The following is a 15,287-nucleotide window of genomic DNA, read 5'->3' as shown; positions in this document are numbered from 1 at the left end:
TGGTGAAGCTCCCTCCGATAGAGACTTTCAGAGAAAAATGGGCTTTAAGGACCCTACAAACGAGTGGTGGGTGGAACAGGGTAAATTTGTAGGCCCAGTTATCACAACATGGGGTGTGTGTCCTGCCCAGGGTAGATTATCCTTTCCTTGGCTGTTGCGAGGGTTATGTTGATCCCGGACAGGATTCTCCCTTCCATGAGCAGCGGCTCCTTCTTCCTGGTCACAGAGGGCATTGTGGTGCTCCAGAGCAGCTACAGGAAGGTAGCAACCACTCTCAATACTTCCTCCTAATGATATATGCCTGGAAACTCCTCTGGCTTCCCACTTAGAGGAAAAGGACTCTGGCAATGGCTCCTCCTCCTGCTCTCTTTCAATAGTGGTGCTGCTCCCCCTGCTAACAGCTGCTTGAAAGTACAGTTACTTAACCTATAGTAATTGGTTCTTCAAGATGTGTGGTCCACAGAGATTCCACTCTTAGCACTCATGCAACCCATGCACATGAGATTGGATTCTTGTTGGCTACGAGTGTTCATTGGAGCTGTGCCCTAAGCTGCCAGAGCTCTAGTAGAATAAGCTCTCTTGTGGCTAGAAAGATCTCTTCTAACTAACTCATAAGTTCTTGTGTGGTCAGAAACCCACCTGGATAGCCTCTGAGTGGATACAGGTTGGCTCCTGACCCTGTAAACAAAAGTCATGAACAGCCTAGGTGTGCTCCTGGATGATTTTGTTCTATCTAAATAAACTGAATTCTGATACCACCTTAGGCAGGAATTTAGGGGAAAATCTAAGAGTAACCCTGTACTTCTGAAACGCTAGAGGGTGCCAGATACGAGAGCCATGAATCTCTTCTACCCTCCTAGCTGACAAAATGGCCACCAGGAAATGAATTTTCATGGACAGGTGGCAAAGGGAACAAGATGTTATGGTCTCAAAGGGGGAACCTGTCGACACTGCTTATACTATACTCGGGTTCCAAGAGTGGGCTTCTGAAAAGGGGGGGGGGGGAAGAGGGAGATGAGATGAGACCCTTCAGGAAATGTATTACTGTTTGGTGGAAATAGGAGTTTAATTCACATATTGCTGCCAGATGGACTCTTATGTTGATGGAAAACCCAGATTGCTTCAGGGCTAACAAAAAGTCCAGTATTGATTAAACTGGTACTATCAGGGAGAAATTGGGTGCTGAGATGCCAAAATAGAAAAGCTCTTCCATTTAGCTCTATAAGTCAGTCTGGTTGAATGTTTCTTTATCCAGAGTAGAATGTTCTGAACCTCTGCGGATGTCATCCAGCCCACACCCAAGCCGTCAGGTGTAAAGTTTTTGGACCAGATAGAGGAGCTGACCACTGTTCTGAGAGACTGTGTCAGGCAAATGGGTAAGATGGCTATGTTGGTAGGTTTAGAAGATCTGAATACCAGAACTGCCATGTCCATGCGGGGGCTACCATGCTCATTTGCTCAATATCTTGCTTCAGTTTCCTTGAGACGCTAGGAATCTGAGGATCAATGGAAACATGAACATCAAACACACAGTCCAAAGGATGAGGAAGATGTCTATTAGTGAGCTGAGCTTGTGCTCCTCTTGGAGCAGAATGTCTGATACTTGTTGTAGTTTGCTGTGAGCAGGTCTAAATTTGGGAACCCCCATTTGAAGAAAATATTCTGTACGACTGTGTCTTTGAGAGACTACTTGTGGTTTTCAAAAGTCTCTTCTGAAATGATATCCCAGTATGTTCTGTAGGACTATTGGTGTGACAATGTAGAATGCACCACTCCTATAGATGTATGGCCTTCTGACAGAGGTAGTGACGACCTTGCTTCTCCCCTTGCCTATTGATATAGTGCACTGCTGTGGTGTGGTCTGCCAGGACCTGAATTATTGTTCCCAAAGAGTAGACCAAAAGCCTTGCATGCCAGGTGGATGGCTCTGAGCTCTAAAATATGCATGTGTGTGCGCGGACCATCATACCTGAATAGTCAAATGATCCGGATGAGATCCCTACCCAAGTAGGGGCATCTGTTATCACAATCTTTACAGGTAGGGATATGGAAAAGGGAACTAACTCTGCTGCACAGATGAAGTGGTCTCTACATGAGTTTAACAAGGAGAGGACTTTTTGCAGGACTGTTATCATCATGGATTCACAGAAATGTAGAGCTGGAGAGGTCATCTAGTTTAACCCCCTGTGCTGAGTCATGACCAAGTATGCCTAGACCATCCTTGACAGGTGTTTGTCTAACCTGATCTTAAACACCTCCAATGGATGAAGATTCTACAAATTTTCTTGGTAACTTAGTCCAATGCTTAACTATCTCTATAGTTAGAAAGCTTTTACTAGTATTCAACCTAAATCTCCCTTGCTGCAGATTAAGTCCATTATTTCTTGCCCTACTTTCAGTGGACATGGAGAGCAACGGATTACCGTCTTCTTTGTAACAGTCCTTAACATATCTGCAGACTTATCAGGTCCCCACTCAGTCTTATTTTCTCAAGACTAAACATGCCCATTTTGTATTTGTTCATTTGATTTTTCCTTCCTAAATGTAGTACTTTATATCTGGCTTTACTGTTGATTTAAGACCAATACTCCTATTTATCAAGGTAATTTTAATTTCTAATCCTATGCTCCAAAGTGCTTACCACTTCTTCCAGCATGGTGTTATCCACATATTTTATAAGCTCCACTTCATTATCCCAGTCATTAATGAAAATTCTGACTAGTGCCGGATGCAGGACAGATCCCTGCAGAACTTCACTGATATGTCTTCCCAATTTGATAGCAAACCATTGATAGCTACTCTGAATAGTTTTTCAATCGTTTGTGCACCAACCTTACAATACTTACAGCTAGACCACATTTCTCGAGTTTGCTTATAAGAATGTCATGTGGAACTGTGTCAAAAGCCTTACTAAAATCAGGTCCACTGCTTCCCTCATCCACTAGGCCAAATACATGCACTGTCTGCTGGGTCGATACACTAATCTCCATCATCTTTGCATGGATCAAAGGTGAAGTCTGTCATGCTGTGTGACAAACACACATGACTACGTATCCTAGAAGTCTGAGACACGTTCTTGGGTGGGGCTGAAGTTGACTGATGAGGTCCAATATTGCCTGAAACCTTCTCTGTGGAAAGCTCGAGCTGTTTTGGAGTCTGAACATTACCCCTAATAACTCTATTTTCTGCTTCAAAAATCAGTGTGGATTTTGTCTCTGTTGACCTTGAGACCTAACGAGATGAAGAGTTTTAGGATTGTCTGTACTGGGTTGGTCGCCTGTTGTGGTGATCTTACTCACATTAGCCAGACATCGAAGGTACCTGGATTCCTTTTGTTTTTAGGTGAGTTTTCACTACCAACAGATACTTGGTGAAAATCCTTGGAGCTGTACAAAAGCTAAAGGGCTGGGACTCTGTACCAGTAGTGTGATGTTCCTACCAGATATCTCAGGTATTTCCAGTGGAGATGTGAAAATAGACATCTTGTGGGTCAAGAGCCATGGACCAGTCCATAGGATCTAATGAAGGGATTAAAGAACCTAGGGTTACCATTCTGAACTTAAAACAATGGATGAAAGTGTTGAGACATCAAACATCAAGGAGGGGTCTCCAGCACCCTTTCTTCTTTGGAATTAAGGAGTGGGAGCAAAAGCCCTGGTGCCTGAACTCCAAGGACACAAGTAGGAACAATAGAAGTTGTAAAAGGGACTCCACCTCCTGCTTCAATTGTCTCTCATGAGAAGGGTCTCTGAAAAGGAATGGGAAATGGGAGAGGGGATTGAAAGGAATTGTGAGGCAAATGTGCCGCCAGATCAGGCATGCTGCAGCAACTTACCTGCAATGACTCATCCCTCCAACAGAGCCTGCAGTGATTCAGCCCTCAGGCATGCTGCAGCAACCTATCCCTGAGCAGGGTGTGGGTCACATGACCCCTAGGTACAGGTATTTCACTGACCCCGCCAGAGCTGCAAGTTAGTAGTACTGTTGCACAGACCCAGCCTGGAAACCTCCTCCTGCCTCACAGTGTAGCAGACTCCCTAGGCTTCCAGCCTGCCCTTGATGCAGTTCCTGTTCCTGTTCCTGTCCCAGCCTGCCCAAGCCTTACTCTAGCTCTGTTACTGACCTGCTCCAGCCCTGCATCCACCTCCTGACCCCCGGACTCACAACTAGGCTTCAACCCTTGGCCTGCACCTCGACTCCAACTACAATACTAATTTGGCTTGTCTATGGACTCTGACCTCAGCTCTGACCCATGGCGACTCTCCCTAGACCCCGGTTTCACCATTGCTCTTGGCCTGGCAGCCAACTTCGACCATCTCTCTTAACCACCAGCCTGACTGCCCGGAACTAGAGCCTGATAGGGACTGAAAGTGAATGGGATACCCGTTGGTCACAATCTCAAGAACCCACCAGATTGAGGTAATGCCAAAGATGTTGGGGGGGAGAGGTGGAAGAGAGAGACTAGAGCAGAAAAGATCCTGTAGAAGTCCAAGCAGACTACTGACATTCGTGTCAAACCTGCTGCCCATTTGAAACACCTTACTATGGGCAGCCAAGGACAAAAGAAAGGGTCACCTCCGGTGAAGTCTCTGCCTCTTCTTCAGTGGCTCAGAAGACCTTGCTGGATGAACATCGTCTTGTGTCAAGTAGTGCTGCCTGAAACATGTTTGGTGTCATGGTTGCTTCCCTTTCTGAGTTGGGATACAAAATCCCAAGCAGCATAGGATAGTTCTGGAATCTTGTAAAGTATGGATGGCTTCATCAGTTCCCCTACTGAAGAAGTCAATTCCCTCAAAATGGGAGGTCCTAAATTGTCACCTTGCCTCCCTAGAAATACTGAATGATTGGGAAGCCATGGCAACCTTCTCATGGGTATTGCAGAGGCCACTGTTCGCACCAGTCAGACATGTTCAACAGTCTGTAGTGCTGTCCAAGCTGTCAGTTGGCTCTCTGATATAAGAGATTTAAGCTCTGCTTGGTGCTCCTATCAACAAAACTAGATTTGTCCTATTTTAAGAAATCCTACCTTGACCGCGTGCACAGTAATATGCTAGCCTCATTTGCACTTCTGAATGAGTAGACCTTCCAGCCAAAAAGATTCAATGTTTTTGTTCCTTTTCAGTGGGGACAGATTTCAGAGGACTTTGCTGCTTTGTCCTCTCCCGTATACAGCTTGCACAAGTAGAGAGACAGGTGCAGGACGTCAGGAAAAAAAAATATTCCAATCCTTTTGCAGGGACTTGAAGTCTTCTGTCTCTTCTCAGAACCAGGCTAAGACAGAAGCAGGCAAATGACAGATGGAAATGACAAGCTCCTGCAGAGCATCAATTATTGCCATGGTTAACCACCCTGGTGTTGCAAAGCATAATATGTTCAAGAACTTGTGTTGTTTCTCTAGCATAATCTTAAGGGGAATATCGTCATGCATTTTATTAAGTCTTAGAGAACGCTGAATACACCTAGAGAGGCCAGTGTAGGTGGGATCATGGCCTCACTGGGAGGAGGAGGAAAATTCAGCCCGAACTTGATGCTCTTCCTCTAGAGAGTTTTTTTTTTTTTTTTTTAATGTTCTCCTCCTCTGGTCTTTTCAGCAGCTGTGGTTGGAGCAACAGAGTTGCCAAAGGGAGACCTAGCCCTGTACACAGTGGAGGAGGCAGGTTTCCTGAAACAGTGTTGAACATCTGAAGGGGGTGGTCCAGTATGGTCAGGAAATGAATTAATATGGGTAGGATTAGTGCAGTGGAGGGCACATTGGGGGGATACCTAATTGGGTGACCCCTCTGAGATCCTGACCTCTTTCTAGCTCCTTTGAAATTCTTCCCTGGAATCTGTCTCAGATTCTCACTGAGCTATCCTGGGGGAAGATAAAAGGCAAGTGGATGATGATTCTCTGCTGTGCTCAACAGTAGAGGAGAAAAAAAGGGTTTGCCTCTTCTAGGAGAAAGGCAGTCCTATCAGGTATAACCTGTATATAGATTATGTTGGTATACGGGATACCTCTCTGGCCAAGCATGGTGGCTGTACTTCAGGGAGCTATGTACTGACCTTCCTAAGTATCTCCAGCAGAGTTGACTTGGATACTGGGCCCACTGAGAGGTTGCTTACTACCATCTGCTGTTTTGGTGCTAAGGTAGTCGGGATCAATGTATCAGGTACTGTAGAGTTAGTCAATACTAAGAAATGGAAAACTGCTACTTCTGAGGATGTACTTAGTGCAGAGGAACTAGATATCAAGGTGCTCTGTACCATATTTGGTACCATAGGCAGCTCTGCCCTTAGATTTAGATGGTATCATATGAGCTGCCTTAGAAATTGGTATTGGAATGGGCCCTCTTGCTCTTATGACCCTTTGCCAACTGAGCCCAGGTAAGTCATAGTGACTTTTCCGCCTCTTGCTAAGTGCCAGGAAAGTTGACCTAGGCTCATCTTTGCAGTGGTGCTCCTTACTGCACATGAAAGATGTCAACGCTAATGTACCAGCAGATGAAGGAGGCCTCTACAAGGAAGCCACCCAAAATCAAGTCGCAGCTCATGGAGGTCAGAGATGGACTGACAGTGACATTGAGGATTCTCTGAAGATCTCCTTGAGTCTGAGGAGACCTGCATCGACTTCTCCAGCAGGAATAATTTCAGCCTGACCTCCATTGCTCTCTCTGTGCTTGGAGAAAGAGCAACACAAGGAACAATGTTCCAAAATGTGTCCTTCACCAAGACATATCGAGCATTGAGCGTGACCATCGTTGATGGGTATCACAGTGTCACATGAAAGACAGGTCTTAAACCTTAGTGACTTAACTTCTGCCATGATCCTAGTACTCCTGTATGTGGGTGTCGGGCTAGAAACTTACTGATTGACTATGCTAAATATAATACAGTCTTGTTTTTTAATAGACCAACAGACAAAAGAAAACAATTACTCTAACACGAATACTAAAACAATCTAAATTAGCTAAGCTAATTCTCACAGTGTGCAAGAGAAGCAGACATTGCCACGGGTTCCATCCTGCAACCATGGAGATAAGAAACTGGAAAGGGCCCACTCTGCCCTTTATGCCCTCAGATGGGGATTGTGATGCAAGGGTACTTAATGTGGAATATGTGGATGATCACTTGAAGAACTGATGCTTTCCTGCCCCAGCCTCAGGCAGTATGGTTCTGACTGGCCTTTGGCAGTGGAGAGAGGATGGGAGTAAAGCAAGATAGCAGGCAGCTAAGATAAGGGCTGCCTGGTGTACGGGTGTGTACCAGCCCCAATTTCAGCACAGCTAAAAATGACCTAGCAATTTAGAACATATCTTCTGCCCCAATTCTATTTCACTATCATTTGTCCTTCAGTTAGGGAAGTCACCTACAAAATTACCACCATGCCTACTTAATAGATATGTCATCAACAAGGACAATGCAGCTCACCATCCACTCAGAGGACACGCAAATGACTACCAGAGCATGCTTGATACTACTAGCCTGAACATGAAACATGTGGTCTCCTTAAAAAGCAGTGCAAAAACAACTGCTTATTTATTTCAGCTATAAAAAATCCCAAGCTATCTGAATCAACCATAACATCCCCCAAAAACCAAAATTCAACTGTTGAACTTTGAATAAAACTTTATTTATTCCTGTATCATTTTTAACCTTTTGAATAGCTAAACATGTGAAATATACAACCACCAACATGTATATTTTCCACTTCCTTTTTTGCTGTGGATCCACCTTGACAATGTCAATTTATATCATACTCTACATATGAACATCTTAATATAATTCAAACTATAACTTTAGAAAGCCTTCTGTTTGCTGCAGCATACTTTGTTTCTTAATAACGTAAAACTTCAAGAACATATTCCTCACTTTACAATTACAAGGGACTTCAGACACAGATACAATACAATCCATTTCATGGACTTTGTGTATTTGGTTTTTGCCCAGACAAAAGCTATTTACTAAATGCAATAAAAACATTTAAGAACTTACCTTGTGTTACTGTTTTGAGTACAATTAAAGTTGATACAAATCTCAAAGGTAAAATGGAACTCTTAAAGAAAGCTGCTATCTTTGGTTTACTTTCAGCAGATTGCTCAGAAGAGCCATGTTGGTTTCCCTTAGTTACTATGCCTTTGAATATGTCTTCACCAAGCCTCCTCATAGTTGATATCATAGTAGAATGCTGTTGTAAACATTGTATCCATTTTATAAGAGTAGTAAATGTAATCACACAACTTAAAGCAGTCTATTTTAAAATACTATATTTATAGAACTGTACGTTCTGAGGGACGTTATATAAACAGGTGGCAGTAAATTAAAAATATTACAATTAAACTTAGCCAGTATTAAAACAGCATTGAGAGACAAATAAATCTAGTAAACCCAGACTGTAACAGAATCAACCTTTAAATTATCCTGTTTTGCCTAGATACTATGGGATAGCAACCTAAAAGCAGTTACTGTTCTGTTAAATCTAGTAGAATACAATATTTGCAATGTACCCATAAAGACAATTTAAAGACACAATTTAAATAAGAAAAAAATTAAATTACTAAACTATCAATCTGCACTTACTCTCCCACATTGAGTGACAACATAAAATTAGTAGAGAAGGAAGCATTGAATACGAGATTAATTTCTTTACGAACATTGTAAATGATGTCAATTTCAAGATTCAGACATTCACATGTCAATTTTCTGTAACGAACCAGGCCATGTGAGATTGAAGTAAATTAGGTAATGAATGCAAAAAGAGTGATGTAGTTTAAGATCATTTATTGGTGAAAAGTAAAATTATAAATGAAAACAAATTTTAAGAAAAAAATTGGCTGTGGGATGACATTCTATACCCAATGTTTCAGCACAATAACATTTAAAAGTGACAAGCGAATTCTCTTTTCATCCACAGCTATCAAATATATTCCCATATGGAAAATGTTCAAAATTAAAGCTAAGCTTAAAGGAGAGGATTTTCAAAGTTGCCTAAGGCAATTAGATGCTCAAGTCCTATTGAAACTCAATAGCAGTAGACACCTAATTCTTTTAAGAGCCTTTGAAAATCCCAACCAAAAGCGGGATGGATTTTGGAAACACTAAACTACTTAATTATGGTATAGTGTTGCAATAAAATGCCTCCAAAGTTTAAGGAAATGATCACTCATGTATATAATGCTATGTTACTCTTTTGCTAGGGGACACTCTTAAAACCCTAGTAGCCTTTATAACAGTTCATATTCATTTTTTTTTCTAGGACTAACCCACTATATGTTTCTGTATTAAAGAAAATCAATATATTAAGTAATTACAATTATGTAAAATTAAATAAGGAGAATTTATGCATAATACACTGACATATTATACAAGTGTTCACCAGCAAAGGAAAAAGTATTTTATTATTGGAGTTCATGTCACTGAATTGGAAAGGTAAAACTGGGGGGCAGAATATATTCTTCACACTGTTAATGTAATGCATCTTTAATGTGATCCAAATTAAAAAAAATACAGATGCTCATGTAAAAAACAATCTGCTTTGTAACTTCAGCATCATTTATTAGAATCTAAGGCTCCAGTCCTGCAAAGATTTAGACACGTGCCTAGCTTTGCAATCAAAGAGACTACTCAGAGTATACAAGTTAGGCATGTGCATAAAATTTTGCAGGATTGGATCTTAAGGTATGACACCATTTATGCTGCTACAGTACGGTTCTGTAAGAACTTCCATTACATACTGGATGAAAACATTTACTTCAGGATTAAACAATACAAGTTTTCACTTAGGTAGCATCTTTTGTTTAACATCCATAAAAATGGGGATTTCCTTCTCTAGCTAAGAAGGATGTTGTGAAGATAAATTCAAGGTTTGTGAGGTTCTCAGATGATATTACAATGGGGGCTACATAAGCATGGATCAGATCTATAATATAAAACTAAATACAGAGTTGATAAAAACAGTTGTGACATAAAGCAGTTTTAAATTACTATCTTAATTTTTTTCCCTTTGCCTCATATCTGCAGAAATTATTTGAATTTGAATGTTGTGAAGGCTGATGGGTTTTTTAAAAGTATACTCAGCACATTGAAAAGCATCTATTTATCTTATATAATAGTATCTGAGCATCTTCTGAGAATGAGCATTCTGAACATGAAATATTAAAGAATTATTCTGTAAGTAGAATACATGTTTTACCTGTTTCCCACAGTCTAGCTGCCTTATAGCCCAGTAAGTAAACTTAATTACAGGCATATGTAGTTTAGGGTTCACAAGTGGCATCCACTGGAGTTGTTCAGCAACAATAGGTAAAAGCTGGAAAAATGTACAGTGGTATAGTTTTATACAGCATCTGTCACTGAGTAAACAATTTAAATTCCTGGATGATAATGGATTGCACATGCAAATACTTATCTGGCAGATCCAGTGCATTGAATACATTTACGACACGCACAGCAAGTACATAAAAATTACATAATTATAGGTTAATAGCATGTAACTCAGATTATTATTTTTAAAAAGGCTGACTTCTAAAATTGACTCAAAATGGGGCATAAATTCCTGTTTTTCTCAAAAAGTATGCGCCCAATCCATGTGAAATTTCACACAGGGTTAGGATTTATGCCCTATGAATTCTCTGTGTAGTTTGTTTGATTTCTCTTTGTAAAATGCACTGACACCTTAACTCTGCCTCCAAAGGAAAAAAATGGTTACTGATCTCTATGGTAAATGTTGTTCGTCAAGATGTATTGTGCACATATACATTCCACTGTATGTGTGCATGTGCACCCAATGCACTTGAATCAAAGACTTTTGCCAGCAGTACTTGGACGTCTTTGTGCATGCAGCTGAGTGTATAAAAGGCGGAGTCATCCTGATTCCCTCTCAGTTCCTTTGCAGCAGAAAAACAATGACACTTCCAAATTACAATAAAGGAAGGCCTGTATTTTTGGAGCTATAAGTGTCAAAACGCTCACTAAATATTACTGTCTGAATGAATACTGAACTGTTAACTATGCACAATTATTTCTGTTTTGAGAATAGTATTCAAACTATATAAATAAAACTGGCACACACTAGCCACAAGGTTTAAAAAACCCAATCCAAACCCGTTTACCTTTGCACACTTTTCTTGTGTGTAATTTTTGTGGGAGTACGTTTGTGTTTGATTGTCTCTTCCTTCTTCCTCTATTTTCGTTTTGAGGAATTGATCTGAGATCCAATCCATAAGAACAGTTAAAAGCTCATAAACATGTGAATTAAGTGGTACCTGTAACAACCATAACATTAAATAAGATTATGAAGCTTTTCCAAAACATATGGTATAGTATTAGAGCCACTCAAAGAAAACAGATTGGTATGTCAGAATATGAAAACAGTTTTAACATTATATGTACACCTCTAACTCAATATAACTCTGTCCTCGGGAGCCAAAAAAAATCTTACTGCGTTATAGGTGAAACCGTGTTATATCGAACTTGCTTTGATCTACCAGAGTGCGCAGCCCTGCCGCCCCGGAGCACTGCTTTACCGCATTATATCCAAATTCGTGTTATATTGGGTCGCGTTATATCGGGATAGAGGTATATTTGGAGGAGGATGGCGGAATGCCTGAGAAAAATTAGGAGTTTAGACCATTATTTGTGGTGATTATTGGTTGGCAGAAAACATACAGGTACGAAATTTATATAAAGTCCTAGAAAAACATCTTCTAGAAAAACCCAAAGAATGAGTCCGTTTTATCAAGTTTGGTCGTAAGAATGTGAGAACGTGAAAGACAACTGCATAGTTCACAGGTATCAACAACATGTGGTAATTTTTATGTGGGAAATGTTAGATGCACTAAACAATTCATGTCACTTTCTTGTATGTAGCCCACTGCTTTTAAAATTTACCTCATTAACTACAACTGAATAATGTTCATTCCAATAATGAATAAATTAAAAGAATTAAGAACAAGACTTCAGAAGAACAACCCTGCCCCCACATCTCCTAATTTGCCTTCTCCAATACATTAACTAAGAATCCCAAAGTGGACCAAATTTTTTTAGGCTTGTCAGGAAAAAAAAAAAAGCAGATGCATTCAAGGAAGTTTCTAGGGTAAGCCCTCAGAGGGAAAAATCTAGTTCCCTTAAAGCAAAGAGAAAGTTGTGTATAATATTTCAAACAATATTCCAAGTAATTTTATTGTTAGATGTCATAATTACCAGAAGGGATATAATGGTAGAAAACTGACAGAAGGCACACTATTAAATAGGACAAAACTGCAATAAGAAATATTATTTACAAAAGAAAAAGAGAATGCTTCAAGACAGAAGGAAGAAGGAAGGTGACCATATTGCAATCATGTATGAAACATGTCAGCATTTACTCAGTTTTTGCCTCACTAGAGGCTTTTTCTACTATAAGCACTAAAAGCATAATTACCTACGGCTTACAAACTAATCTTCCTATATCTGACATCACTTACCAGTTTTTCTTTTCAGTTAACTATAGAAAGCTATACATAGAGATATTATTTACATTGTGGAGTAATCAAAATGTGCTAAGAACTTTCCAAACAGTGGAAGAAACAGACATACAATTTAAAAAGATGGACAGATTAAAAGAGGGGTGATGAGATGCAACATAAAAGCAAAGTGATCAGGATGACAATAAGTGCACTTCTTTTTAGTGACATATTTAAATGTAATTCTTTTTCCAGTTAAACACACTAAATTTTCCCCAATGCAATCCCACTGCTTACAATTCCACTGTTCTTATTCCCTGAACACTTTAAGCCCTTTCCTAGTATAACTGAGTAGTTCACTCATAAATAAATGACATGAGTAAATGACTTCACTAGTTTCCTGAAGGCATAGGAAAAGTGGGTCTTCTAGAAAGATATTCCAATATCTAATATTCTTTAATTAAGACAGAAGTTTCCTTTCCTCCTTGCTTATGCCTTACCTTACAAATTTTTGATGTTGCTGCCATTTTTTCCTGCTTCACAGATTTAATTTCTTGCATTGCTTGAGAAACATCTTTAGATTTCTGTATTGTTAAAAATTCATGCTTCCTCTGCAACAGGATATATTAAATAAATTAGATTTGACTTATTTCTTACAAGGGAAGAAGTAATAAGGAAAATAAGTCTCACTTGTAAATTCTCTAAACGTGCTTGTACTTTTCTTGCTTGAACTTCCATCTTCTTGTTCTGCTCACTTACATCACTTAACTAAAAGAATTGGAAAATATGTTTAAAATATTTGTGGATTCAAAACAGGTTTAAACTCATTCTTTACTTCATATAAAGGTTGTTCAAAAATCATTAGTTATAGGCCGCTAGATTTATTAAAGTGCAAGTTTATCTGCTCGTCGTGTGAACAAAGCAATGATCATTCACCTCTTTATAAAGAGAGTCAGCTAGTAAGAGCTCTGCTAACTGTTCAGCATAATGTATAATAAGCTATGTCCTGTGAATTGAAAATTCAACTTGCAAGCCAAACACTGGGCTCACATTACATACAGACACACCCAAATTCAGAAACCACACCTTTAAAAGTGAGATTTTCTGAAGAAGACATTTACAATTAATTTGAAATTATCTGTGTGCATAGCTCTATGCATTATATTAATGAGTGTACAGTGACAGTTATAAGTATCTTTACGGCTTCAGAGCACTATCCGCATAACTAATTTCTCTAGAGCAGTCTCTCTGGACAAGCGTCTATATGGTGGAATAAAGTCAGACTGCAGTGACTATGTAGAATTACAGAAGTGTACACTACACACAAACTTACACTGGTGCTCTGAAATGCAACTGAGAACTCCATTTTCAGATGCTTGACTGGTTGGTTCTTGCTCATGCTCAGAGTCTAACTGATCACCATATGTGGAGTCTGGAAGGCATTTTCCCCTTACACCAGACCGGCAGGGAGCTTGGGGTTTTTTGCCTTCCTCTGCAGCATGGAGCACAAATCACTTGCTAGGATCCTCAGGGTCTCTCTCATTTAATCAATCCCCTGCTATGGCAGGGACTTCAGGCATGGTCTCACATTGATCCCTCCTGTTCTCTATCTAAGGGCTTGGCTACACTTGTGAGTTACAGCGCAGTAAAGGAGCCCCGGGCACACTAGCTCACTATCCATCCAGACTGGCAAGGCACGTAGAGCGCTCTGACTCCGCGGCTACAACGCTGGTGGTACTCCACCTCGGCAAGTGGAATAACGTTTGCTGCGCCCCCGCTGGAGCGCCGCGGCACCAGTGTGAACAGGGTGTTGCATTACTGCGCTCTGATCAGCCTCTGGAAACGTCCCATAATCCCCTTAAGTCAAGTGGCATTCTTGTCTGTTTTGAATCACAGCAGGAATGCGGATATGCCCTTTGAAAGCTCTGTTTCTGACAGCCAACTGCTTATCTGCCCCAAGACAAAGCAATCATTAGCGTGGAATGCTGTGAGTGAGAGAGAGGTGGGGGGGGGAGATAGGGGGTCTGCTGCTATCTGAACTTACAACACAGCATGCTAACATGATCTCAGCCCCCCCAAAAACCCACTCTCTGCCCCCACATACACACAACACACTCCACTCCACCCCACTCCCCCATTTGAAAAGCACGTTGCAGTCACTTGCATGCTGGGATAGCTGCCCATAATGCACCGCTCCCAATGCCGCTGCAAATGCCATAAATGTGGCCATGCCAGTGCGCTTGAAGCTGTCAGTGTGGACAGACTGCAGCGCTTTCCCTACTGCGTTCTATGAAGGCTGGTTTAACTCAGAGCGCTCTACATCTGCAAGTGTAGCCATGCCCTAAGACACACAACAGTTTAGTCTTCTGAGGGCAGTAATACTTTTGTTAATTCTGGTTTTTGGGTTTAGCTAGCAGTCGCTAGGGGGTTTTAGTGGCCTGTGATATACAGGAGATAGACTAGATGATCTGGTAGTCCCTTCTGGCCTTAAACTTTAAAAATTTGACTAACATTTTGTCAACTGCCTTAACTTTTTCTCACCACACTGGCATAAAGGAGAAGGATATCACAAAAATGCTATTTTACCTTTTCACCTTTTCATGACTGATTATGGAGCATATGTACTCTCGCTTTCCCTCCCCAGAGGCTGAAATAATTCACTATAAATCATTCGTAGCAAAGCCAGCCTGAGGTAACTAATTGAATCTCCCACTTGGTAACTATCACTGCCTCTATCATTTTGAATTTCAGGATAAACTGAACCTAAATTCTGCAGCAAGGTCACTAGATTTTTCTTCAGCACACCGGTACAACAAATTGAAAATTGTGCATCATCTCCAATTAAACTTTACAAAAATGATTTAA

The 15,287-nt window shown here is 40.6% G+C and overlaps 1 protein-coding gene across 6 annotated transcripts in view; it reads right to left on the bottom strand.

Annotated features, from left to right (window-relative positions):
- Positions 1 to 15,287, bottom strand: part of CCDC138 (coiled-coil domain containing 138) — a 58,887-nt gene that overhangs the window by 29,014 nt on the left and 14,586 nt on the right. For all 6 annotated transcript variants that reach the window (XR_004644030.1, XM_034758078.1, XM_034758082.1 and 3 more), the window contains 5 exons: positions 13,113 to 13,190; positions 12,923 to 13,033; positions 11,091 to 11,243; positions 10,172 to 10,288; positions 7,975 to 8,167 (listed from right to left, as the gene is read on the bottom strand). Coding sequence is in view for 5 of the 6 variants with exons in the window: in XM_034758078.1 (XP_034613969.1) it covers positions 7,975 to 8,167; positions 10,172 to 10,288; positions 11,091 to 11,243; positions 12,923 to 13,033; positions 13,113 to 13,190 (652 nt within the window). In the remaining variant the exon portion in view is untranslated. The remainder of the gene's footprint in view (positions 1 to 7,974; positions 8,168 to 10,171; positions 10,289 to 11,090; positions 11,244 to 12,922; positions 13,034 to 13,112; positions 13,191 to 15,287) is intronic.

This window comes from Trachemys scripta, chromosome 1 (assembly GCF_013100865.1).
Source record: "Trachemys scripta elegans isolate TJP31775 chromosome 1, CAS_Tse_1.0, whole genome shotgun sequence".
Classification (NCBI taxonomy): Eukaryota; Metazoa; Chordata; order Testudines; family Emydidae; genus Trachemys; species Trachemys scripta.
Note: the sequence above shows the minus strand (reverse complement) of the source record. Positions and strands in the feature narration are given on the sequence as shown.